Below are 26,229 nucleotides of genomic sequence, written 5' to 3'. Positions count from 1 at the left end.
TATGGCTCTGGCAGGACCTGGCAGGAGTTAGAGCTCATCTCAGACCTCACTGTGGGAGGCAGATTCTCTCAAATCTCCCCATGTCCCGGCTCAGAGCCACCAAAACCCTGGGCATCACCCCGAGTGCACTTGCCCTCTCCAACAGAGCCGGGTGCCAGCAGTGCCCGTGCCCAGGCACTGCCCTTCTGCCTTCCCCAGGGACAGATGCCTGGCTCAGGGACAGGGCCACCCAAATGTGTTGGGTGTTGGGTATCTGCCACCCAGGCTGGCACTGCAGCCACCTGCAACAGCATCCTTGTGGCTGCTGGGCTTGGAGAGACTGTTTCCAGAGAGGTTTCAACTTGCCTAAAAACCTTCTGTCTGTGCTTAGCCATGAGCTGCCAGGACCTCCACACACCATCCCTGGTCCCCGAGACAGCCTGGCCACCTTCTGCCCAGGTGCTGTGGGTGCCTTTGGGGCACCTTGGGGGTGGAAAGGTACCAAAAAAAAAAAAAAAAAAAAAAAAAAAGAGGAAAGGAAAAAAATGCATCTAGGTCTGCATTTTAATCCCTATAAAGAAGCACCTGCTCTCTGCAGGAGCCAAATCAGCCAAAATCTCTCAGGTTGTTGCAGTGTGAGGGCTCAGGGCAATGGGGTATGCAGAATCTGTCCTGTCCTGGGTACCTGCTGGCCATGTCCTGCTCCCCCAGTCTCAGGCTGCCCACCTCTGCCTGATTTGGGCAGCACTGTCCACTCTCTTGCCCAAAAGGAGATTTAAGGGTTGGCAACAGGTCCTCAACCCCTCAAATTCTTCTCCCAGGTCAACAAAAGGGCGGATCTTGGGTTTAAGGTTGAAGGAGGCAGTGGCTGCATTTAACCCTTTCTGCTGTCTTCATGATCTGGCGTGACAGAGCCTGTGGGACAGCATTCCAGGGATCTGGTCCTTTGGGCTGGCATAGAAGCACTGAGATGTTCCCATGCCTTTATTACTCCTCCAGCAGCTCAGGGTCTTCATTTATCTCTCCCAGGACTGACTGGTCCATGGACTGGATCCCTCAGAGGGTCTTGGCTCACAAATATTTCCCAGCAGAGCTTCCAGGAGGACTGAGGGGATAGCAGCAGCCCCACACCTGGGACAATACCCAGCTCCACCATCCCAACTATGACTCCCCAGCATCCCCATCCCAATGGGGCATTTAATCCCCATCACAGCCCAATCCCCACACGTGAAACAGAGACAACCCCAAGTCTGGACCACAACTGGGCACAGCTGGAAGGTGTCTGGAAGTGGGGACAAGCAGTGGAGGGCAAGGACTGGTGATGGCACTCTCATGCCAGGCCCCAGACACATCTCCTCTCCATTGGGTCCAGTGGCTTGCAGTGAGCAACTGCCCTGAGAGCCCAACTGCAGTTTTGCAGTTTTCCTGGAAAAGTCCTTCAATGTCTTAAAAAAGAAAACCCCAACATTTTTCTCTGGGAGAAGGTAGTGAGTTCCCAAATCCAACCTCCTGCTGGGTCTGGGTCACCACACATGATGCAGCTTGTGGGGGCTGTTCTGCATCATCAAATTAATTTATTTGTGCATCTAAACACCTGAAGTCCTATAGATAGATAGATAGATAGCTAGATAGATAGATAGATATTTATATTGTTTTTAATTGCCCTGATGGCTGCAAAGGCCCAGGTTGAAACAGAAGCACCACTGGCACCCCAGGATGGAGTCCACAATCCCAGGAAATGCAGCTGCACTTTCCTCTTACTTCCCCAGCCTCTTAGTGCCACTCTCCCAGGGGATGCTGTGCCCTCATTGCCCAGCTTTCTGGGCTGGGTGGGGACAGCACAGGCACCAAGTGCCTTTCCCCACCTTCATCCTCCTCCTTCCCACTGCTGTGCTAGTGGCCCAGTGTGCATCCCAGCTGGTCCCTTAACCACGGCACAGTCCCAGCAAAAGGGAGCTCAGCCAGCTTCTCCATCGCCTCGTTACCTTTCCCTGGCATCTCCTCTTGCAGGAGGCTCTGTAAGCAGGTTGATAAATGCAAGGAATGGTTCTCTGACAGCTCCTGGTGTGCAGCCACCTCCTGCTTGCTGGCAGCCAGGCCGGGGGAGCAATGAGAATGTGGAAGGCTCGTGTTGGGACTCATGTTTCCCAGGTTTGCACTGGCCCATCTAGGGGGGGATGTCAGAGAAGTGCCCTGGGCTCCATGCAGCCTCCTCAGAGCCCATTGCAGCCCCACTGGCATCTCACATCCTAAACTCGGGTAAAGCCCCACATCCTGCCCCAGCCCTCTCCATTCTGGTTCCCCCAGAACTCGAGCCTTGCAGAGCTCCTGGGAACCCCCACCTCCAGCATAAACCTGCACCCCAGACCCTACTCAAATCACCCACCCTCAGCCAGGAGAGAAGCACACCAAGGCTTTGGTATCTCCAGCTCTGTGAGGCAAACCCCAGCATCAGCCTCCTGCTCCTGCAAGGAAGTCACTGTAAGGTTTCTAATCCATGTGCATACTAGACCAGTACTTGGGGAAGGAGAGGACCTGCATCTGTGCACTGCCAGCATAAAGCCAGAGCTGCCTCTGGAAATACCGGGTGGCATCTGGGTGACACAGCCCTCTTGGGCTGTCCCCACAAACATCTGCATCCCACTACTTTCATCTGACATCAGATGCCCACAGGTTCCTCTGCCAGAGCTGAGTCTTGCAGGCGACACTTGTGACACATGGGATTTGGCCATGGACCTACACCCATTCCTTGCCCTGCACTCACCCCAGTACTGCATCCATCTCAGTCCATCCTGTTGGCTGCCAACCTCTCCTTCCCAAGAAGTCTGGCCAAAACTTAAGAAGGTCTGAGCCCAGGTGCTCCTATTCCTGTCCCTGTCCTGTTGGGTCTCACTTCAGATGTAAACATAGGTGTAGATCATCTTCCTCCATGTTCTGCCACCTTGAGCTGACAGGGCCACCCCTCCTTCTCCACCTCCCCTGTCTGCTCCCACCCCCCAGAGAATTCAGGGCTTCAGTGCTTAAATAATCACACAGAGCTGGCTGGTATCTTGGGTCCCAGCAGCCATAAAAGCAATCAAGGCAGAGAGTGGAGTAAGGAGAAAGGTGGGACAGAAGGCACAAGGATAGTGCTGTGCATGGTGCCCGCCTGGCACGGGTCCGGTGCAGCTCCAATCTGGCACAGCTCCGCTGCCACCATGTCCTCCCCTCACAGTAATTAAGGGAGCAAAAATAAACACGGATGGTTTTATCCCTGCAGGGTTAATTCCTCCCCCTGGGGTGGTCTGTGCCTGCAGGGCTGCCCCAGTGGCTGGAGATGAGGCAGACAAAGCTGCTGGAAATGGAAATTTCCCAAGCAGGAAGGAAATCACTGCTTTCTGGGGCGTAACCAGCCATCACCCGCCAATAACTTTATTTGCTGCTGTCGTATCCCTAAATAACTCCTGGAAACAGCTGCTTGGAGTTTGCGTCTCCTACACCTCTGCTCCTCTCTTGACCTTGAGAAATGGGCTCATGCAGCCCCAATTTCCAAAGTCATTCACCCCAAGCAGAGGGAAAAACATCTGGACTTGCAGCACCACTACCTGACCCTGCACAACCCTTCAACCACGAACAAGACTTTGGCAAGTGCAGAACCCTGGCAAGACTAGATCTGTAAGACTGGGCAGGGAAACCATGAGCCTGTGGTAGGTCTGGAGTCAAGGAAGTGCTTGGGGTCCTCTGGGAGAAGGGATGATGTTGTCCCTTAAGTGAAGTGGCTTCCTGGGCACAGTGGGGCTGGTATCCAACTCCAATGACCCCAGAGCCTGGTATGCCAACGTGTTCTCCATCCCTGCCCAGGGCTAGGGATGGATCTGGAGGGGAAGAGCATGAGGGATTGCCTGGGAGAGCAAGAAGTGAGGGTGGGTTAAGGCAGGGGCCGGAGCTGTGCTCAGCCAAGGTGCTGAAGTCAGCACTCTCTGAAGCCATCTGTTCCCGGCGAGGCCCCAGCGCAGACGGACTGGCCCGGGCTCCCTCCCGGCAGCGGGTGCCGCAATTCGGTGATTCATGCGGCGAGGGGCCGGCACACGGCCGGCCGCCGCCCCTGCGCCACGCCGGCTCCGGGGATGGGGCTGGAAAATCGTGTGTTAGCCTCGCTGGGGAAAAGCCTTTTCAACCATTTTTCTGGTCGCGTGAGCTGGCTTTTAAACAGCAACACAGCTCCTCAGTGCCAGGCCAGAGATCCAACTCCAGTGGTTTTTCCCTTATTCCAGAGCACAGGACACCTCCTGCTTTGTGGACTCTAAATACCCATTGGAAGAGGCCACCTTCAGCAGGCAGTCAACTAGCAAAGCCAGTGAGAGATCTGCACTTGTCTTCTGGGAGGGGTTGGAAAATGAAGCATCAACAGGAGCTTCTGGGATGCCAGACCCGCTACTCCGAGGCAGGAGCCCGCAGGCAGCCCGCGAGCCTGAAGAGCTTGCCCAGACATCTTCAGAGAGGGAAACTGAGGCACAGCAGTGCAAAGCGACAAGAGGAAGTTGCAAAGACCCAAATGAAACCATGCCACCACCCCACAGTGTGACAAGCTTGGCCCCACAGCCAGCCTGGCTGCCTTGCAGAGAAGCACACAGGAGACAGCGAGGGAAGCGTGGAGCAGGGAGTCATGTCCAGCCACTCTCCAGGCCATCGCTCACCACATGCTGACCTCCAGCAGCTTTGTGCAGCCTCATTAAAGCTAAGCTGAGCCATAATTCATCCAAGCAGGGCAATCCACATGCAGAGCTGGCAGGGACGACTTTCAGTGTTTCAGGCCTCTTTCCAACAGCAGACGGGTGTCACTTACAGCATCGCCTTTCCAGTTCCTCACCTGCGTCAGAAAACGGCCTTGGAGCTGCTCCTGTGGCAGCTCAGGAGAGCGGAGGGCGAAAGGATGGCTGCCCAGCCAGGCTGCCCTCTTGCATTTCCGCGGTAGGGACACACCTGGGGCAAACACAAGGTTATTCATGCCTAAAAGCAGAACCCGGATGCGAGCGGGAGCCTGCAAGGGTGCCTCAAGCTGCCCGGAGCCTGCGGGCAGCAGGAGCGCTGGGAGCACCTGGCCCCGGGGGTGTCAGGTCACCCCCATCCTCGCCCGGCCCCTCCGCTCCCGGTACAGGCTCCCAGCGCCACCTAACGACGCGGCGGCGGGGACAAGGACCTTCCCGGTGGTGGATGCATCCCGGTGCCCTGTGGAGGATGGGGAGGCAGAAGAAACCTGAACACAAGGCTGGGGCTTGGGCTCGTAGGCAGCACAGGAAAGGGAGCTGGATGCATTGAATAAGAATTTACATGATTGTAACCATCCTTCCTCTGCCCATGAGGCTCAGTCCCCTGTCCCTGCCCTTCACTGACCTTCATCATCCCATGGTTTTCCCACAGACCAGCATTAACCCCAGAGCCTTGGCAAAGCTCAGGGTTGAGCAAAGTCACTGAGCTCAGCAAGGACAGACACTCCTGTTATTCTGTTATCACAGCCCAAAAACTATCCAAAGCATCCTCAGTTTGGGAACAGCCACATGCCAGGCTCAGTGCAAGCACAGCGGCCTTTTCCACGGCTACAAAAGCAGCCTGGCATCAACATTCAAGGTGTTGTGGAAGAAAATCCTGGAGAGGATCCATCTCCTCTCTTCCCAAAATCTTCAGATTCGATGCAGCCACAACAACCCCTTTGCCATCACATTCCTGGCTGGGCTGCCAACCTGAACTGCTGCTCCCCGCGGTAGGTGCAGCCCCCCCTCGCCCCCCTCCCCCTTCCCAAAGCTCTGATTCACCTCAGAACCCAGCACTGATGTAATCTCCTGCTCAAGAGTTCAGCATTAGGACTGCATCAGCCACGAGACGTAAGGAGAGCACATCACACAAACAGCTGTTCCACAAAAGCTTTATTGCTCGTTTGAGTACGAGTTCCCATTATCACATTTCCTGAGTTTCTTAATGAGCTTTCAAATGAGATTTAAATAGAAAAGTATGGGAAAGAAAAAGGGAAAAATAGGGAGAAGTCAGAGATCTCCATTCCTTGAGTTGAGACAGAGATGAGGTGAGAGAACAGTGCCCTGTGGGCAAGTCCTCTGCCGTGAGAGGGCTGGGCTGAGGTGGAGGTTGCCCTAGCTCAATCTCTCCTCTGCCTCCATCACAGAGCCACTGCCACTGTCACCATTTCCACAGGCCAGGGAGGAGGGGTTGCAATCCTGCAGTGCTCTGGCAGGGAGCACGGGGGGGTTGGGGACAGCCAGGGAAGGGGCCCCACTGACGCTGCCCCTGCGCCAGGGATAAAAGGAGATTACAGCTCACGGTTTGTAATCTGGCTTAAAACCTGACACCGTCACCGTAGGCAATCTGGGCTAAGAGAAGCATTTAATAAGCTTCAAAACACACAGACAAAAAAAAAAAATAACCCCACTAGTGAAAGGAGAGAAAGAACTCAAGGCACTGCTTGCACCAGTCAGCACTGGCAGGTACCAATAGACACAGGATCCCTCACGATCCCGAACAAGGCAATTACATGCTTGCTATCCCAATCTACCCTGTAAGACAGACTGTGGGAAGCAGAAGGCAAATTAACTGTGGGAAGTAGAAGGCAAATTAATGCCCTTTTCTACTTGTGTAGAGCTCATAAGTGGAGAACACCCAGAGCTGCCTTGCCTTGGGACGTTGCAGGAGCCGCAGCACTTCGGGGGCTGCTCCGAGGCAGTGGCAGACAAAAGAACCCAGACTCAAGTTGTAGGTCCATTTTGGCTTCCCTAGAAGGGTTTATTTAACCAAAAAAAAAAAAAAAAAAAAAATTAAAAGATGCCTGCTCTGGCATGAATGACAAGGCAACAAACCCATTTGGCTTGTGGCTTAAAGGGGAAGCAGCAAGACACAGGGAAACTTCTCCATGTGATTTGCTGTGAGAGAGTGGCTGGCCAGGAGTTCCCCAGGTGCACACACACCTCCCTTCACCTGCACTGCATGATTCATTAATGCTTCAAAGACAGACAAGAATTACCTCTGGGAATGGTAGCTGGCTGCAGGGATGTGGGGCCAGCCAACAGTCTTGAGACTTTGGGAACCCAGAGTTCATTATTACCAGAGAGGCCCCAGTGCCACACACTCCTCCAGAGCCACCACCAGCCCCAGAGAGAAGTCCTGTGCTCCCAGGCTCTGCTCATGACCCACTGGTGTTGCCCCAACAGGACCCCAGTGACGCAGTCCCACCACTGCTGCTTTAGTGACCGATGATCCGCAGCATCTCCGCAGGATCTACGATCTTCTCCCGGGGCTTGCCAGTAGCTTTGCCTCTTGCCACTTCAGCAGCATCAATCTTCTCCCAGTCCAAGAAGGAAACGGGACGGACCCCTGAGGCAATGGTGAGAGACAGGAGAGAGAATTTAACCAAATAAGAAGAAGTTCAGCCTCACCTCCCCATTGGCAGGGCCCTGATGTGGCAGCAAAGCTGCCCTTTTCCGACATGGTGTCAGAGCTCAGCCTCGCAAAGAAGAAATAATTCCTAACACCAGAAGGAGAGGGGTAGCAGGTTCCAGTCAGCTCGGATCAGTCAGACCTTTGTGAGCCGTAACAACAGTGAGTACAAACCACCTCAGGGGGACAAAATGCTTCCAGTTCACTGTTAAACCTCAGACAGCTGAAGAGGCAAAACACACACACACACATACACACACACACACACACACTTTAATTGAATGTCTTGAAACACAGCTACAGCAAATTACTCTCCTGGGCATTTTAATCTTTCCCCTAACTTGCTTGGAAGGATTACTAGGAAAACCACTCAAGAGCAATAGCTTACTGTCTCGGCAGCTGACACTGACATTTTACCCAAGGTCTGTGCTGCTTTTACTGGCCCTTCCCAGAAAGTGGTCATTAACCTTAGCAATGACACAGGTATTTGAGAGAATTCAAGCCCTGTTCTCCCTGGGCTTTGGAACATCAAAACAGCAGTAAAATCCATTCCCATGGTTCACACTCTGCTCCCTCACAGATCCAGGAGGAGTTTGGCTGCGTTGAACCTTCCTGCTGGCTGCTACCAAGCCTCGCACTGACCTCGGCTGTGCAGGATGCTCTCCACAAGCCCAAAGCCTTCTCTGGAAGGGGATATATCCAGCACACCCCCCTGAAGATCCTCCAGCAGAGACTGGGCAGTGTCAAAGCTGTCGTTCATGGTGGTGATGATCATGCCTGTGGGTCCTCTCTTCACCCACCCGCTGCAGTACAGACCTGCAGGGGCACATGGAGTAGCCAGGCTCAGGTCAGCAGATGGCCTTGGACCCTTCTGGCTGCAAGTCCTTGCCCTCTTCCCCACCTTGGTGATGTGAACAGACTCTTAAACAGGGCTGTGGCAGGAGTTTGTGTACCTACAGATCAGCACAAAACAGCTACATGGGCTGTGTCACTTTAGTAACAGGATGCAGTAAATCCCCTGTGCTAAACAAGACAGCCCTAAAGAGAGGGAGACTGGCCAGCTCTTAACCCCTGAGAGAGGCAGCTCATGCCCTCAGTTTCCACTCTCCAAGGTGTGCAATATCCATGCCCTTGGTGAATGAACTTCCCACCCAAAGCCCCCAGCCCACCAGCTGTGCTCAGCATGTCCCATGCAAATCCCTGTGGATACAGACCTGGAACACCCTCCACTCTGCCCGAGCTGTTGGGGATGACCCCGCGCTGGCTGTCGAAGGGCACAGCCGGGTCCAGCGGCAGGCTCCGGTAGCCGATGCTGCTGAGCACCAGCCCACACTCCAGCTCCTCCACATCTCCAGTGGGAATGGCTTTGGCAGAGTCACCTGAGCCCTGAGAGAGGGAGGAAAATGCTGCTGACTGCCACAGTCACCACTGCAGAGCAACAGCCCCCTCCAGTCTCCTATGGCATCTTTGACCCCTGGTTATTTGCTAAAGGCCATTCTAAAGCAGCATCAGGGAAAGAGGTTCCTTTGGAAAAACTCTTTGTGGTACCAGAAGCTCTTTTGGTACCAGATTCCTTAAGAGCCCGCCAGAGGCCACTCCTGACAGACAGGGAACAGAGAGGTGTCTTTGGGGAGACTCCCAAGGGATGGATGTGTCCTGCTCCACCCCAGCCTCCCAAGGCCACCAGGCCCCCAGTACCTCCAGGCGGGTCAGGGCCATGCGGATGCCTCTCGCCCTCCTCCCATCAGCACTGGGCAGCACTTCCTGGGGGCTGCGTTGGAACTTCAGCCCCCACTCCCGGGGGCCTGCTGCCCTTGCTGCTGCTGCCTGCATCTCCACTGGCTTCTCCAGGGCTGTTTTGATCATCAGCTCAGTCAGTCGCTTCCTGGGCCTGGAAGCATCTAGGAAAAGAGAGAAATCTTCACAACAGGAATCAGCAAAAGCCCCTTGAGACACAGCACTGGGCCAAGGCGATGTCAGGGCAGTGTCAGTATGTGAGTCTGTCATGTCAGTGGGAGCCTGACACCTTTGAGACGACAAACTGCAAGTCAAAGTGACCAGGGGACCTCCTGAGGCTTCAGGCCAGTGGGACACACAAATCAAAGTCTGCAATTTTCTGTCTTGCTGGTGCTTGGAGGCAGTAGCCCGTGGAGAAGAGCAGGTCTCTGGACACCCTTGAACTCAGTGTTTTCTTTTTAGGTCTACAGGAAGCTCTTAAATCAACAGCCTTAAGATCTCCCCTGCAAGGTTCCCTCAGCCCTCCTGAGCCTCCTGCCCTCATCACTCAGAGTGCAAGCACTAAGTGGCTGCACAAACAGAGATACCCAATGTTCCCTTATCTTGGTGCCTCCAAGCACTCTGAGGACATGACACACCATGGTAACTGAGCCTTTGTGAGCCAGGCATTAAGTACAGGACAAGAGTTTCTCTGATGTACAATCTGGGCACCTGCAGATCACTCCTGGTTGCTCACCTGCCAAGGTGAATCCCTGTCTGGAGAAGCACGGCACACTTCCCTCACCTTTGACAGCACTTTCGAGGCCTGTGAAGTCGGCAGGGTCCAGGACAGCTCTGGCACCAGGCAGGTTTATCATCTCCCGCAGCTCCTGGAAATTGTGGGCAGGAAAATGCAATCTCCAGCAGAGAGAGGACAGCCCCAAACCCCTAGGAGCCAGGAAATGGGTGCAGGAAGGAGGATGCCTGGGATCCACTCTCCCCACCAGGGACTGGCAGTTTGGGGCTCAACTCTGGGAAACAGCAGCACCTCCAGCCTCACCTTGATGGTGAAAGCGACTTGGAGAGGTCCCCTCCTCCCAACCAGCCAGACACGCTTCACCTTGCTGCAGGCAAGAGCTGCCAGGGAGCTGTCAGTGATGTCTGTCTTCTGCAAAACAGAGACAGCAGAGTGGGATGAGGGCAGATCTGGAGGGAGCTGGGGGGAAGGCACAACCTCTGAAGGTGAAAAATCAGCAGAAAAGCTGGCTGTGCATGCAGAGAGCTCGAGCGAGGATGGGAAACAAGTCATCTCCCTTTGCACAGAGCTATTTGCACAGCTGGTCCCTCATCACTGAATGTTCTTTCCGAGGCCATAATGCACCAGAGGTAACGAGCCAGCACCCCGTGACTGCCTCGGGGGATCCACCCAGCAGGTTCACCTTGGGGCTAATAGAGCAAAGCCTTCAGTGAGCTCCATTGTGAGGTGCCTGCAGATGCTGCTGGGGAAATTCCCAGCTCAGGATATACAGGCTCTGGATGAAACCTGCTGCAAACCACAGCTCAAATCACCACCTGCCTGCCCCAGGCAGCTCCAGCATAAGCACAAGCATGGCCAGGCCTCACCCTGGCATTGGCACCTCATAGAAATCCTGTGCTCTATTTCAATCATGTCTGCTTATCTAGTCTGCAAGATCTTTTCCAGAGAAAACACGATGGGAGAGACACAAGGTCACCAGGATACACCATTCCAGATCAGCATTCCTATCAGGGAACTACTTGCCCACCCTTGCACTCATACCAGTGCCATGTCTTTTGCAGCACTGCTCCCAGCTGGCTTAAGTCACTGGTTGGCAGGGTCTCCAAGTCTGAGGGCTTTTATAATTTAATTTAGATATTAATACAGGAAGTTGCTGCACAGATGTAACAAACCTAATGGCATTTCTCCCAGAGGGAAAGCCTTTGCTGCCAACATCTGGGGCAGCAGCTGTATGGAGCAGCTGGTGCACACCAGCTCCCAGCTGTCTATAGGGATGAGGTCCACCAGTCTGCCCAGTGCCACCAGCTGAAACCAGGCTGCTGCCCTCAGCTCCAGTAGAAAAAGATAAACCCCAACAGAAGTTTCTGGTTTGGTGGAATAGGGAAAGTGGCTCCTCTTTTGCTTCTCATAGGGATGATGCTCAATTTCCAACACTTTGGATGCCAATAGAGCAATCCAGAGGCCTCTGCAGCATCATCCAAGTCATGGCCACAGCCTTGGATCACTCCCTACAGACTGTGAATCCATGGGTGCACCCAACAAGCAGCGCCTTCCCTAGGGAAACATCCCAAAGACAGTATTTGAGGTTTTATCTGAGATGGCTGAGAGCCAGCAGCCACACAGCAAGGAGGGAATCTAGGGTGTGGGCTGCCCTCATGGGGCAGAGCAGCCATCACTCACCCTGAGAAGATGCAGTGGGGACAGCAGGATGCGGGCTATGTCCAGTGCCACGTTGCCATGACCCAGAATCAGCGCTGTCTCACAGCTCAGGTCAGGCTTTAGCTGTGGGGGGAGACCCAGCTATGATGAATCCATAAGGCTTCCACAATGTCCAACCCTTTAGACCTGCTCCTCCCACCCAAATTCCCTTCCACCCTGCTTTGCCCCAAAAAGAGGTGATGCAGCTTGGGAAACTCCACACCAGTCTCCTCCCCAAGCAAACAGGGCAACACAGCTGCTCCAGGCACTCCAGACGATCCCTCTTCCCACCTTTCTTGCCCTCCTGGGAGCAGGAGCTCTTTTGGCCAAAAAGCCTCCTCAGTAAGCAGAGCATCACCCCTACAGGTTCCCATCTGGCCCTGCCAAAATGTGCTGCAAACATGCAGAGCTAGCTAATCTACTCTCACTGATGTACAAATTGTTCACATTTCTACCATCTAAGAAGGATTTAACATGGCTCCTGATAATCTTTTCCAATTGCAGGCCTTTCAGGACTTAATCTGGATCTGAATGCCTGTATTGGGATGGAAAGAAGGATGGGAGGAAGGGCAGGGAAGCACAGGGCCATACTCACATCCTGGTTCTCAGGCAGCCCGTTGTACCAGCCCACGAAGGCTCGGGCTGAGTAAACACCAGGGAGGTTCTCCCCTGGGATCCCCAGGACCCTGTTGTCTTCAGCACCATAACTCTGAGGAGGTAGCAGACACAGTCAGAGATGTGACCATGTGCAGGGTTTGACACCAAAACACATATCTCTCCTTCTAGCTGCTGCCAGGATCACTGCATGGCTGTGATATCCCCTCCCAAAGGCTGAGATACTCAGTGGAAGGGCTAAACACAGCCCAAGCACAGGGGCTTCATCCGCCTCATCATCCTGGGCTCCAGAGCCAAATTCGACGTCCTTGGTCCAAGGCAGAACTTGACAAGCTGAGGACTGAGCAGCAAGGACAAATCCATGGCAGGCTAAAATAAGCACTGGCCAGCATAGAGAGAGGTTTCAGAGACTGCACTTGATGCCAAGCTCCAGCACATGCCCCCTGTGAGTGCTTTGCACGAGCCTGCGAGCATCTGAGCTGTCCCAAGGCTGGAACAGTTTCCCATGGTAACAAGGCACCCAGAAACACCTCACCCAAACACTCTTCCCAAGATCCCAGTGGAGAATAACCCTGCAGGCGTTCCCAGGACCCCTGGGACACTTAGGTTTGGTACCCACCAGCACCACGGCGTGGTACGCCTGCCGCAGCTCTGGCACAGTCACGTCCCTTCCTACGGTGACGTTCCCGTAGTAGGAGCAGCGCTCCGAATGCGCCGTCTGCGTGAAGGTGTTGATCACGTTCTGCAGAGAGCACAGACCCAGAGTTACATCCACAGCCAGAGCCAAGGCCTGCTGTTGACAGGAGATCCCTGTGCCCGTCCCCTCCAGCCTTGAGATGCTTCACTGCCTCATCCCCACCAAGTTATTCTGAGACTCTTATCTACCAACAGCCAGAGATAACTCACAGGGAGATAAGCACAGCTGTGACTTGGCACTCTCTCCACCACCCTCTGTGAAAGGAAAAGCCATATTTTGCACCCACCTGGGGAGGACAGGACCTTCCCAGTACATTCAACCCCACTGCAGGGGAAAACTCCTTCCGAAAAGCGAGGTTTGCAGCCCACCTGGTCCCCTCTGCTGGCATCTCATCTCAACCCTTCCTGAAAGCCCCTCCCTCAAGAGAGGATGCAGGACAGGATGGCATGAAGGCCGTTTTCTTCTGAGTGATCAGGGCTACACAGCAAAACCACCACTCCCACCCCTGCAGCCCCAGATGGACTCAGCCTGGGGACAGGATGGACACCACCGTAACAGCTGGGGCAGTGTCTGCAGAATGTCCATTCCTCCCCTCTGACACAAAGGGATCCAGGCATTTTGGTCTTCGGACCTCCAGGGATTAGAGGAAACCATTTCAAGATATTGCTGTGTCTGGATCTCCCATGTCTGGATCTCCTGGGTCCTACCCTTCCAACAACCTCCACTCCAGCTCAGATATAGCAGGTACTCCTGGGTACCACTCACTGCCAGGCAAAGGAAAATGGCTGGGAAATCCTTGGTTTAACTTTTCTTTGCCCAGGAGAACACCTACAGCCCAACTCTATGGCCCCCATGAGGAGATATGTGTGTTCCCAGAATGGGTACTGCTTGAGGGGCAAAATGAACAGCAATGAGCAGCCCAGGGACACAGAAACCCATCTGTGCTCCTTGGCCTTGCTCTAGGCCAGGCTGATCAGCACCAGGAGCAGCACTTCCCATCACAAGAGCCTGGTTCTGGCCCGCTGTCCTGAGCCCTTATGCCAGGTGTCCCATGTCACCTGTCTGTGGCCTTAGCATGGACAAGGAGATCTGGACCTCTCTGGCCTGACAGCTCCATGTCACAGAGAGCTTGGGGCACCAGGAAGGACAGTGACCACCTCAGCTGCACCCACCACTGTCACAACACTCAACCATACAGGCAAGGGCAGGGAGCCAGCACCAACCTTCACCTCAGGGTGGTCTGGGGCCACTCCAAAACGGACGAGCCCAAAGGGAACAGGCAGCTTCTCGTAGATGTCCACCAGGGCCCCGCCATGGTGCTGCAGGAGAAGAAAGTCACAGCCAGGATGAGGACAGAAAGGCCACAGGAGCCTAGCAACACTCATCTGCAGCTGGGGGAAATAAAGGGCAGGAGGATGGGCTGCAGCAAGCCAGACACAGCCTCTTCCAGACTTTTCCATGAGCAGGATGATGCTGCACCTGTTACTGCCAGCTCAGACCACAAGATGTAGCACAGAGTGACCCCAACCACCATCAAGTCCATCTTTTGGGGCTCCATCTCCCTATCCAGTCTTGAGCTCCATTTCCCCACTAACCTGGTGGGTATCCAATACCTGGGGGGCTGATCAGAGAGCCCCCATGCCAGCTGGGAAGCAGCCAGTACAGCACCCTGGGTGCTGGGGGACCTGCCAGAAATCTCCCAGTCCCCAGCAGAGATGCCCATGCCCTTCGATGGCCTGGCTGAGTCACCTCAGGGTCAGAGCCTTAGACAGACACTTAGCTACAAGGCTTTTGTTATCTTGTATTTTGAGTCAGCCTCTTCCAGAGATTAAGCAGCCCTGAAATTCGTCCCTGAGGCTTAGTAACAGCTATTTTCCAACACATTCCAGAGACAGGACAGCATGGTTTAATGATGGGGTTAAGCTGCTGTATCTCTGGAGGGTGCCAGTAGCCCAGTTCTGTGTTCAGGTCTCATTTCCCAACAGACCTGACTCCCCAGAGCACTGAAATTTGCAGACACGAGGTAAAGCATCACCCATGTGTCTTAATTCTGCTGGGGGAGGACAGCAGGTCCCACACAACTACCTTAAACACACAGTTAATGTCATTCCTTCTGGGTGACAACAGCTTTGAACGAGGCAGATTCCTGCTGAATATTTGATTCTAGAAAAGTCACATGGGATAAACTCACGGGATGGACAACCCAGGGGCAGGGCAGGGATGAAAGCAGCGGTACCGACCCCAAGCAGAGAGGCCCATAAGGTCTTTGTAGGGTCTGGGCAGCCCCAAGTCGCCCCCCAACAACACCGACCTGGCTGGAGCAGGGCCAGGAGCCCACAAAGCCACCCCAGAACCTGCTGAGAGGCAGGCAGGGCAGAGATGCCCTCGGCGGGCAGGTCCCTGCCCTCCCCCGCGGGCAGATCCCATCGCGGTACCTTGAGGATGTGCTGAGCCGTGTAGAAGCCAGCGGGGCCGCTGCCCACCACGCAGACCCGAGGCGCCGGGGCAGCCGAGGACAGCCACCGCCGCAGACCTGCAGGGGAGAACGACAGGCAGGGCGTGAAGCCACCCGAGCTGCCACCCGAGCTGCCACCTGCCAGGGGCGGCACGGCCCGTCCCTGGAGCCCGGCACCCACCCAGCGGAGCTCGGCCCCCCGCGCCGGCCATGGCCGCGGCGGAGCAGAGCGGGGCCGGGTTATGTACCGCACCCGGGAGGCGGGAACGCCTCGAGCTCAGGGACAGCGCTTAGGGCCGGACCGGGGCCGCCGGGTGTCAACTGCTGCACAGCCCAGAACCGAGATCCCCGAACCCGCGCACCGGGGTCCCTGGGCCCCGCGCCTCTCACAGCCCCAGGGGTGCAGCAGGGGCTGCGGGCGCGGTTCCCGCAGCCGCGGCTGCCCCGCTTGTCACGCTCCGGGCCCGCTCCCCCGGCCACGCGTCCCCCCGGGCCCGGCTCCACTGCCGCCGCTGGGTCCCGCCCCCCTCCTCGCCGACCAATCGTGAGGCGGCACAGCGCCTTGCTTAGCATAACCCCTCCTCCCGCCGCCGCCAGGCCCCGCCCCCGCACTGACAGCAAATGGCAGCTCGCAATTTCTACGGCGGCTGACCGGAAACGCGGTGTTACCATAGAGAGGCTGAGAAGGAAAAGCCGTCTGGCGGCCGTTCGCTCCGCCGCTCTCTATGGTGAGCCGTCCGCGGTACCCGGCGCGCTCGCAGCATCATCATCGCTGATGCTGCTAATTGCCTGTGCCCCATTATCGCCCAAAAAGCCACCAGCTGCCGAGGTCTACCGGGGAAAGCGAACCTCAGACTGATTTTAACCACGCGCTGCACTGTGACCCTGCTCTTGCCACGAGAAAACCCCAGCGTCCTTCAATAAAGAGTAAAACATTAATGCCAGAGAGAGTGGATAAATGATGCTAACAGAACTGCCCCAGCGTCCCCACGGTCTCTGCTTTATTTCCTCCTTCATCCCCATCACTCAGCGCATTTCAAATCCTGGTGCTCTCACCTCCCGTGCAGGAACACTACATCTCTTGTTCAGACCCTGCACAACACACCAGACAGAAAAATCACCTCAGCAGGCCCAGCAGACATTTAAAAGCTGACCAGATGCCAGAGCACGCAGGCAAGTGCTTGATGGGGCTTTTTAAATACAATTAAGACCATGAGGAGTTTACGGCCAGGAGCCAGTTGTAATATGGATCATAAAATTCACACACTTTCTCTCCTGGTCTTGGAAATGAGTTGATGGCTTTCTGCAAAGGCACGCTGGAAATAGCAGCTGGCTCTGTGCCTCCTTCTGCACCTGCTCCTTCAGGGGAGCTGTGGTGAGGACCAGGAATTCTGACAGCTCCAAACCCTCATCCTCAGGTCAGCACAGCAATCATTGAGCGCCTGCCCAGAGAGGCAAGACTGAAGGCTCCCAATATCACCACAGAGGTCATCCACAAAAGCAGTCAGTTTAAATTTGGAGGGTTTCAAGCACATGAGTCAGAATCCTCCTTTTTTTTCCAGAATTCTCCCTTTTCCCCATTAACTTCTGTATCCACCTGTTCTGGCAGGGAATGATCCATCTATTTCCCAAATCACAGGCTGTCTCCTGCTGGCTGAGGGACCTGCAAACACTTGCCTTCAGCTGACATTGCTTTAAACAACATCCATAAAATCCAGCCGAGAAAAGAGCTGTTGCTTCGACCAATGCCTGGGAACGTTTTGGGGGTTGACCTCTTTGCAGCAGGAGAGGGCAAAAGAGCATTTTGTGCCCGCAAACAGGAACATGTGAGGTTAAGATTACCCTACCTGAACCAAAAGCACCTCTAATGCTCTCTCACCCCTTTGCTGGAGCTGGGAATGTCAATAATTCATCACTTTTATCTTAACTTTGATGTCTCTGATGCTCTAAGAGATGAATTGGGGAAGGGGGGGGGAGAGGGGGGGCACTCTGGGGAGGGTCTTAGACCTCCCAGACCATTCAGGCCATTTGTTCTGGCCATGCCCCTCCAGCTGCTCCCCTATCTACAGACCCAGCCTAAGCCCTGCTCAAAGGATGGGCTTTGCCCTTTGGGTGTTCCATAATGTCCTGGTATGATGACCCACATGGGCCTGGAGAGAGGTGGCAATGCCACCAAATCAGTGCATCAGCAGCCCCTGGACCCCAGCCCAGCATAAATCAATAATTCAACGTTTCTGATGCCAAAGGGGTCACAGTGGATGGTCCAGGGCCACTCTTCCTTGTCCTGAGTGTGGATCCTCTGCACAGGGATGCCATGGCCATCCCAGCTCCAGTCTCACATCACAGGGACACTTCTCCCGTGCATCTGAGGAGGCTCCCGCACTTGGTGGAGGAGAAGCAGAGTAAAACACCATGGATTGCCTGCTGCAACAATCACTCTGCCACAGGCCAGGACCAGGGCAGAGCATCCTTGAGCATTGGGACACATTTGCCTGTGAAGCCTTATAAATCCACAATGTGGCACTGCGGGAGGTGCAGGCTGGATGGGAGGACAGCTCAAATCAAAGAGCAAAACCCCAGGCTGAGAGCAAAACCACACCACTCCCAGTTTGGCCATCTGCCTCTTCTGCTGCCAGCTCCCCACTGTGACCCTGGGCTGGACTTTGTCATCGGTCTTGCAGGTCTGGGACAACAGAGCAGCCTGGTAAAGGCAGACACAGCTTCCCATAGGTGGCTTGAACTGGCCACATGAGCATCCCAGCCCTGGTAGCAGCACAGGGGGCAGAGTTCACCCTCCCTGAACAGGGAAAGCCTCCCAGGCCCTGACACCTGCCTGCCTCTGACAGATGATTCCCTTGATAAATTCCTGCCATTGCAATGACCAGGTCTGTAGTCACCTCTGGCACCCCAACACAGACACCCCCCATGGGGTGGGGGTCCTTCCCCCACTCCTACCCTGGGCACCACAGGATACCAGTCAGACTTCCTCCAGCAAAAAAATCCAATGATAAAGGAAATCCACTCCAAAGCGTTAAGGCTGAACTTATCTTTGAAACAAATCTTTGTTCCTAGTTTAGCCCAAAGTCAGGCAAAGCACAAGCAGAAGAATCACAGCCCCCTCCCCACATCCACCCTTTCTCTGAGACCCCGACCAAACAGCTGCAGCTCCATCCTACAGATCCTGGTGCTTCTCAGTTCTGGATGTCCTGGATGGGGTGCCGCATCCCCCACGGATGGGGTGGTTTCCTCTCCCCAAGGGTCAAGGCAGAGTGGATAAAAGTAAGCCCTGGCTGGGGATGACTGTGGGGAACCCTGATTTTTCTGTCCCAGGTGCTGCACCACCTGGCTCTCTCCCTGCAATGGCTCTCTGCACCATTTTCTAGTCAAAAGCAAGACTTCAGGGAGAGATGTTTCCTACACAGTGACTTCATGGAGGTGTTGGTCCTGCTAGAACCATCCCTCTGAATGTCCCTGCAGGAAACAGCCCCCCCAAGTGCTGCAGCCCCCAGGGTCCTCACTGGATGCCCACCAGCTCCGTTATGGGGGGAGCATGGACCATCAGCTCCTCGTATCTCTGGAGGAAGAGCCAGAGCCTGGAGCTGTAGGTGTCCTCGTTGTAGGGCAGCTTCTTCTGCTTCAGGTACTGGGAGACGATGGGTTTGATCTGCAAAGGCAAAGGTAACGTCACTGCTGTGCAGGGTGCCCTGGTGTTTGTACAAGATGCCTGAAACATGCACAGAAAAGCCATCCCACGTGCCCAAAGCTGGGCTGGAGCAGGCAGCACCAGCTGCAATATCTTTGCTGTGAATATTAAGAGGAAGGTGGTTTCCAGTTGCAGCATCACAGGGAGTTCACCCTGGCAAAACACCTTTGGAGGGCTCCAAATTAGGAGATATGCCCTAATGAGGCTTCTAATGAGAGCCAGCCACGAATGCTCATTGTTCACACCCATCATTATTGGCCCACAGAGCCAGCTCGTTGATGGGACTGGGAGGCTGCCACAGGCTTAATGACCTCCTTCCCTGTGACACCTCTTTGGGGGAAGTAGGTCCTGCCAGCCCTCTGAGCTCAAGCAAAGGACACTGAAAACAAAGGCACAGCACTTGCTGTGGTGATCCTGTGCTGAAGGGTGATGTATGGACCTGCCTTGGCATCCCCTCCAGCCAAGGCAGTGCTCAGAGCCCACGTTTTGAACACACCCCACACCTCAGAGCAGCAAGTAAGGGCACGACCAGAACGATAGGAGGTTTGCCTGGATGTTGTCTGAACCAAAAACTGCACTGTGCAATGCTGGGGATATTTTCCCAGTGGAATAACTGGGAGGATCCTGGACTGCTGGAAGGCTGCTGCAAGCTGGAATTGGGACCAGGAGAAGGAGCAGGGAGCAGAAACCCAGGAGGAACAGGAATGGGATGGCAGGGGATGGGTTAGGGACTGTTGCAAAGCAATGTCCAACATGAGAAGGAGCAGCACAGACAGGTCTGGCAGTGGGGGCAGGAGGGGGAGGGAAGACTTCTTGTCCCCATGTCACCCCCCAGTCACCCCCTGGAGTCATCTCACCTTCAGGCACATGTTGTCAGAGAGGCTGGGGAAGAGGTGATGCTCCACATGGCAGCTGATGAGCGAGTGGCCGAAGGACCAGTCGAGGAGGGGGTTGCGGGGCAGGTTGAGGACACCCAGGCTCATGAGGTGGATCCGCTTGGGTTTGCGATTGGCCGCAAACATGGGGAGGCCAATGTGCTGTGGGAGAGGCAGGGTGGGCACCCTGAGGCACCTGCCACATCCCCAGTCTCTTCCCAGCAGAGCCAATGGCAGCTCTGCCTGTGTGTGGGCACAAAGAGCCACATTTTGGGGTCTCTCTGTCAGCCCAAGAGCTGGGTTTGTCCCTAAAGTCATTCCATCTTGTGTTTGTCCATTGAGCCATCAAGGAGCTCCCAGGCTCTGTTCCCCCAACACATCCACACTCAGAGCCACCAGCCTCTCCCCACCCCAGGGCCAGTAACACCACCTGAAACACATCAGCCCTCCCAGCCATTGCAGAGGACACCATCTTCACACCTTTTGCATTCATCTGCCCTGACATTTTCTTAGGGCCACCACTTCCACCCGGCAGCACCAGCCTGATCCTCCTGGTGACATCAGCACACGGGAGGTGACAACTGAACCCACATGCCTTAAGGTCACGCAAACTCCAGCTAGCAGCATGAGTGGGTGGTGGCTTGCCCATCTCCAGCACTGTTGGGATACCTTGAAGCTTCAGGTCTCTACCTGGAATATGTTGACATGGATGTAGGGATGGGCCAGGAGGGAGCGGGTGACCAGCATGCAGAGCAGGGCGGACCACGGCGACTGGAAGCCTGAGACGTGGAGCAGGAGCCAGTAATGGTAGTAAAACCCCAGAAACATGCAGCAGAGGGTCCGGAGAGCTGCCTTCCACTCCACGTTCCTCAATAAATCTGCACAAGGAAGAGGAGGCAGCGCGTGGGAGAGGTGTTGATGTTTCCCTACCATCACTGCTGCTCCAGCAGTCAGGCTGCTCAGTGTGCCAATAGCCCCACAGCCCAGCCCAGCCCATGAACTCACTTTCCCCATCCTCCAGGTTGGCCCAAACCCTATAAAACTGTTGGGGTGTGGGTCTGAGAGACTCCCCAGAGCAGCAGATCCAGCTGTGCAACATCACTCAGGGGATTTGGACGCACCTCCGTTTCTTACAATTTGCCAAGTCATTGTTCGTGCATTTCGCACTGCCCAGAGCTGGGTCATGCAGCCTGGAGAGCTTTGCTTCCCCAGCCTCTTACTGCTTTCTGGGCTCTTCTCCCTGATTGTTTTCTGGCATCATTATTTCCCTGGAGCCACCACCTTTTCTGCCCAAGCTCTTTGTGTCTGGCCCTTGCTGCACCCCAAACCTCCAACCCATGCATGGCCACCAAACAGCCCGTGTGATGTTCTGATCAACCTGTGACCCACGTGTGAGACTGAACCCCATTATGGTCACAGATGAGTTAAAGGAGAATGGATTGGGGTGCTGCAGGCTCATGATGGCTTTTGCCAGAGATTTCAACATCCAGCCCAGGAAAAGGTGAAGGGTTTTCTCAGCATCAGCAGAAAGTAGATGCAGAAGATGTGGTCCCCAGGGCAAGTGCAGCATCTCCTGCCCTTCCTGCAGTGTCCCACCAGGGACTGGTGCAGTTAATGTGATGCCTCCAAACAAAGCAGGACCCTTGGGTGGGGTGAGATCTAGGCAGTCACGAGCTTCCCATACGCAGCACCCTGTCCCAAGGCGCTTGGGACACGTACCAAGGGCAACCAGAGGGGTCAGGATGGGCACTGCGAGAGGAGCGATGAACATGTAAACGTAGCGGTTCAGGAAAGGAAGTTTCCACGTGCTGGAGTCCCCCAGGCCAATGATGTTGGTGTAGCCGTGGTGAATCTTCACATGGTTGTAGGTGGCCTGCTCGACTGTGAAAGCTGAGCAGAGCTGGGAGGGAAGAGAGAAAAGTTGTGGTGCCAGGGTTGGGCACTGCCTGGCTTGGGCTTGTGTGGGAAGAACCTGTGGAGATGATCTGGAACCCACAGACCCCAAACCACTCTGGAAATGGACTTTCAAGAATTAAGCACCAGAAACCTTTCCCACCATTCCAAACATTTCCCGCCACCACAAGGTGCCGATGGGGTGTTTTTGGGGGCTGCCCCACTCACCTCAATGAAGAAGATAGCCCACACTTTGCTCCAGAACTTGGACTCAGTCAAGGCATTGTGGCTGGCCAGGTGGCTGCCCTTGATGGTCAGGGTGTGATGCACCACACCAAGGGTGAGGACACCTGCCAGGAAAGGGATGGCCTGGGCTGACCGCAGGCACAGGAACCCTGTGGAGAAACCAGCCGGGCAGGAGCTTGGCCATGCTCACATCCTGCAGCCCTCTGAGCCAGGCTGGAGGTGTTGCTACACCCAAACACGGCAGCCACTGCCCTAAACCTGTTCTTCAGCCGTAGTTACAGGTATTTAAACCATGCAAGTCAGAGTTTGGCTCCTCATCATCCTCATGACTTGACCAGCCACACTCATCCTTGTGCTGAAGATTTGGCCACTTCCAGCCTCGATGGCAACGAGTGCTGCAGGTGCCTGATTCCACCCCACAATTCTGGGTTGTGGGAATCTACTGGTGCCATTACTCTGCCAGGATTTCAGCATCCCCAGGAGTTCAACATCAAGACAAGGCCCCAGCTTTCCAGCCATGCCACCAGAGACCCACACTCAACTGTTTTCCCTTGCACCCACCACAGCCAGGGCCATTGCCACCAAAACCACCATGTCCCATGGTGGGACACATCACCCACTGTCCTGCCCTGTGTACATCTGCCTGGGCACCATCCCCTCTACTCCAGATACCACTGTGCCCTCAGCCCAGGCTGTACCTTGGGTGTCATTGTCACCTGCTGTGGGTCAGAGTGCACCAAGTCATGGGGAGGAAGAGTTATTGTGGCTTGGTTACAACCTCAGTAGATGCCAACAGGCTCCCAGCACAAAGCAGTCATGAGAAGACTGGGACCCCCAGCAGGACCCCTGGGAACCCCCCCCCACCCCAGGCCATGGTTTGGGGGGGCTGAGCCAGGTTACCTGCTGGGAGCAGAAGGAAGCTGCAGGCAAGGATGCTGATGTCCACGCCGTGCCGTTCCCACCAGCTGCTGCTGTTCACCACCTTCTGCACCAGCTCCGAAAGCTCGGTCATCAGGGCTTCCTCGGGCTGCCATGCTCGCTGTGGGGCTCCCCCGGGGGTCACATCCCCATCACCCAGTGCTGGCCCCGGCTCCCAGCCCTCGGCCATCACGTCTATCCTGCTGCCACCAGGTGCTGTCGTGCCCCGGAGCGAGGGGTCCCCCATCCCCCTGAGCCGGGGGATAGCGCTGACCTCAGCGTTGACCTGCCGTCTCCTCGGCCTCACCGGGTCCCCATCCTCCAGCGGCATCTCCCTGCTGAGCAGACGCCACGCAGGCTGTCACCCCCAGGGGACCAACCCCAGCCCCCCGAACCACCGCGGACGGGCTCGCCGGCTCCTGCTGCCGCCGAAGGACACGGGAAGGACAGGGATGGAAAAAATAAACAATCCAAGGAGAACGCAGCCAGCGGAGACGGCCGGAGAGCCACCCAGCCTCCCAGCACAGGGACAGCACAGCCACCAGAGCCCCCTACTCACGGCAGCCCCGGCTCGGCGGCTCTCCCGACGCTGCCCGTTCCAGGGTGGCGGCGCAGAGCCGCGCTCCGGCGGAGTAGGGATTGGGAGGAGGAGGAGCAGGCAGGACTGGGAGGAGGGCGAATGCAGATGAGCCGTGGCGATTATCCGCCTTCGCAGCCCATTTAGGGGAGCAGCCGTGGCGGCGGGGGCCGTGCGGAGGACGCTCGGCGAGGGCCCAGGGAAGCGATGGCAGCAGAGGAAGGAAGGAGTGGAAAAAAGATGTAGAGAGGCGATGGATGTGTTGGAGGCGGAGGAGCCAAGTGCCAGGAACAGCCCTGAGAAACCCAAGCGGAGCACTGAGGACAGGGTTAGGGTTTCGCTTTTGCCAGGGAGAGGGAGCAAACTTTGCATGTCCCACGTGGGAGCCGTTTTGGGGAGAAAACCGGCCTTTTCCACAGCGAGGAGCAGGCTGCAGGAAGGAGGGGGTGCGTGTGTCCGCCTGCCCAAACTGCTGCTGCCGCGGAGCCTCCCAGCACCTCCACTCTGCCGGGAGCACCTGCCAGCGACCAGGCCACCCCAAACTGCCCCTTGCAGCTCTGGCACCCAGCTCTGACCCCTGCAGGGTCTCTCTTCTCTTCTGACCTGATTCTGTATGAATTTCCCCCATTTTCCATCACTGCCTCCTGACTCATCACCCAGACACTGGCATCCAAAAGCTTTGGGGGTGCCCCTGCACAGACCAGAACCTCCAAAGCCATATTTCTTTATGAAGGAAAGCTAAAATCACATTGTTCCTCGCTGTGGCACTGGATTTCTTCTTGCTTTGTTATTTCTCCTTGCCAAACCTCAAATCAGCTCAACTGATCCACCAAAACCTTAATGAACATTGACATCAATCAAATCTGTATGGATTTGCAACAAATAAGGCTGGTTTGCTGCACCCATCACTAGGATATCACAGCCCCAAACTGGGATGGGCTCAGCACCTCCAGTAACATCACATCACTGCTGTGATTTGCAGGGAAGAAAACCTCACACTCAAGTTACACCAAGCCCCAGGGAATTGTCACCATTCTCTGGAAAAAAAATATTACAATAAAAAAAAAAAAAAAAATGCAAGCTGCTGCAAAAGGGGCAGAGCTGAGAGTGTGTCAGAGACCTGCTGAGGTTTCATTTCCACTGTAAGAACGTGCATTAGGAAAGACCTTTTCTAGAGACAGGGGCACTGAGGAATCAGGTGGTGTGTGAAGCCCAGACAGTGATTCACTCTGATGAGCAGAATGGCTTTTGCCACCTGCCCACAGCTGGGAGAGCACCCATGGGTTCTGCCAGGCCAGGGGAGGCAGGTGTCAAGCCCAAAGGTGTATCAGGTGGGGCTGCTCCTGAGAGACACATACCTGCATTGTCATACCACAAGGGACAGTGGCAGAAGGGTGACAGCCCTGTTCCGAAGGTGCTGTTTGCCAGGGGCAAGGGTGAGTTGTGCTGGAACTGCCATTGCACAATGGGGCAGAACTGGTTATGTGGGGGCAGCTGAGGAGGAGCAGGGGTTGGGGATCACCCACACATCCAAGACCAACATGATCCATGAGGATCCCACTGTAGCTGGCACAGGGAGAGGCAAGTGCATGGCATCACTCAGTTCCTTGCTGCCACTAGGACCAGAGACCACCTGGGTGAGGAGAACAAATCACGGGTTGAAAACTACATAGGAGAGGCTGAAATTTGATTTCTGAGGAAAAATGCTGAACTCAAAAGAGGTACAGCCAAGATGGGAGTCACAATGCTGACAACAGACCAGAAACTGTAAGAAGAGCCTGCAGAGCCATAAGGACAGTCAGCAGGTCCAGGATTGTAGCCCTAAATCTGCCTTACAGAGCTCCATTTCCAAAAGAAACTTTTAAACATCTGATTTCCCACCCGCACAGGCCAAGTCACACAATTCCCCTGACCCAGCTGAATCCTAGGGATCAAAGCAAATGCTGATCTGGCCCTTGCACTGTGGACACAAACACCTCCAATTTAGCAGGGAAAACATGTGTAAGACTCAGAAATCCTTCAGCACACAGCAGGCAGCTGGAGCGGATCAACATAATCCCTGAAGCAGCAAGCTAGGGCCAGCAGCTGCTGACCCTGTGGCTGTCCCTTGCCCTGGGCACCACGAGGGTCCCACAGGCTTCCCCAGGCATCTGCCATGGTGAGGGAGCCATGGGAATCAGACCCTGCCACTGTCCTCATCTGACCCACTCCGCCCCTAGAAAGGCCAAATCTGGCTCCCAGCAAGCTCCTCCCGTGTCCCTGCTCCCCAGAGAGGAGAAAACGGGCCATTTAATCCTGGCACACGGACACGCATGTCGAGAGATCAGGACCCAGTGGCTGCAAGGGCTTCCTTGCTGAGCCCTCCCAGGGTCCCCCCCGGCCCGTGGGACAGCACCTGCTGCAGTCCCAGAAGTGCAGCTTCCAGCCCAAATCCAGGAGTATGGAAAGGCTGCAGTATTTGCACCCTAGGATTGTGGTGAGGAGATGGAGCTCCCTCAGCAGCCCTTCCCTCCCTATAGCCCATCTTGCACACCCTCCTCCTCCTCCCTGGGGGAGGAAGGCTCAGGCTGCAGGCGCTGGCAGTGGGACACCATCAGATCCCCTGGTTGCCTCAGCCAGACACTCCCAAAACCACCACCTCCCCTTCCCCGGACACTGAGCGCTGCGTCTGCAGAGAT

The 26,229-nt window shown here is 55.4% G+C and overlaps 2 protein-coding genes across 7 annotated transcripts; both read right to left on the bottom strand.

The window, feature by feature from the left end:
• Positions 1-5,867: 5,867 nt before the first annotated feature.
• FDXR (ferredoxin reductase) lies at positions 5,868-15,927 on the bottom strand. Of its 4 annotated transcripts, XR_009488895.1 has the most exons (13): positions 15,702-15,927; positions 15,320-15,417; positions 14,108-14,203; positions 12,807-12,929; positions 12,168-12,281; positions 11,555-11,656; positions 10,178-10,285; positions 9,923-10,007; positions 9,100-9,302; positions 8,616-8,787; positions 8,303-8,354; positions 8,044-8,217; positions 7,199-7,338 (listed from the first exon to the last, which is right to left on the bottom strand). XR_009488895.1 is itself a non-coding variant. In XM_059864284.1 (12 exons), exons 1-12 carry the CDS (start codon positions 15,910-15,912, stop codon positions 7,208-7,210), a joined length of 1,617 nt encoding a protein of 538 aa, XP_059720267.1. In that variant the 5' UTR covers positions 15,913-15,927; the 3' UTR covers positions 5,868-7,207. The 4 variants fall into 4 exon arrangements, 3 of the variants coding, with proteins under 3 accessions (XP_059720267.1, XP_059720270.1, XP_059720269.1); XM_059864284.1 differs by lacking the exon at positions 8,303-8,354 and having other exon boundaries at positions 5,868-7,338; XM_059864287.1 differs by lacking the exon at positions 8,303-8,354 and having other exon boundaries at positions 5,868-7,338; positions 15,521-15,858.
• Positions 15,928-18,370: 2,443 nt separating this feature from the next.
• On the bottom strand, positions 18,371-23,675 carry FADS6 (fatty acid desaturase 6). 3 transcript variants are annotated; one of them, XM_059864288.1, is made up of 7 exons: positions 23,534-23,675; positions 22,957-23,312; positions 22,039-22,205; positions 21,637-21,817; positions 20,608-20,795; positions 19,900-20,079; positions 18,371-19,003 (listed from the first exon to the last, which is right to left on the bottom strand). In XM_059864288.1, the coding sequence occupies exons 2-7, from the start codon at positions 23,303-23,305 to the stop codon at positions 18,854-18,856; spliced, it is 1,215 nt and encodes a 404-aa protein (XP_059720271.1). In that variant the 5' UTR covers positions 23,306-23,312; positions 23,534-23,675; the 3' UTR covers positions 18,371-18,853. The 3 variants fall into 3 exon arrangements, with proteins under 3 accessions (XP_059720271.1, XP_059720273.1, XP_059720272.1); XM_059864290.1 differs by having other exon boundaries at positions 22,039-22,160; XM_059864289.1 differs by having other exon boundaries at positions 22,957-23,309; positions 23,534-23,653.
• Positions 23,676-26,229: the final 2,554 nt, after the last annotated feature.

The sequence above is a fragment of the Haemorhous mexicanus genome, chromosome 20 (genome assembly GCF_027477595.1).
Source record: "Haemorhous mexicanus isolate bHaeMex1 chromosome 20, bHaeMex1.pri, whole genome shotgun sequence".
NCBI classification, from domain to species: Eukaryota; Metazoa; Chordata; class Aves; order Passeriformes; family Fringillidae; genus Haemorhous; species Haemorhous mexicanus.
Note: the sequence above shows the minus strand (reverse complement) of the source record. Positions and strands in the feature narration are given on the sequence as shown.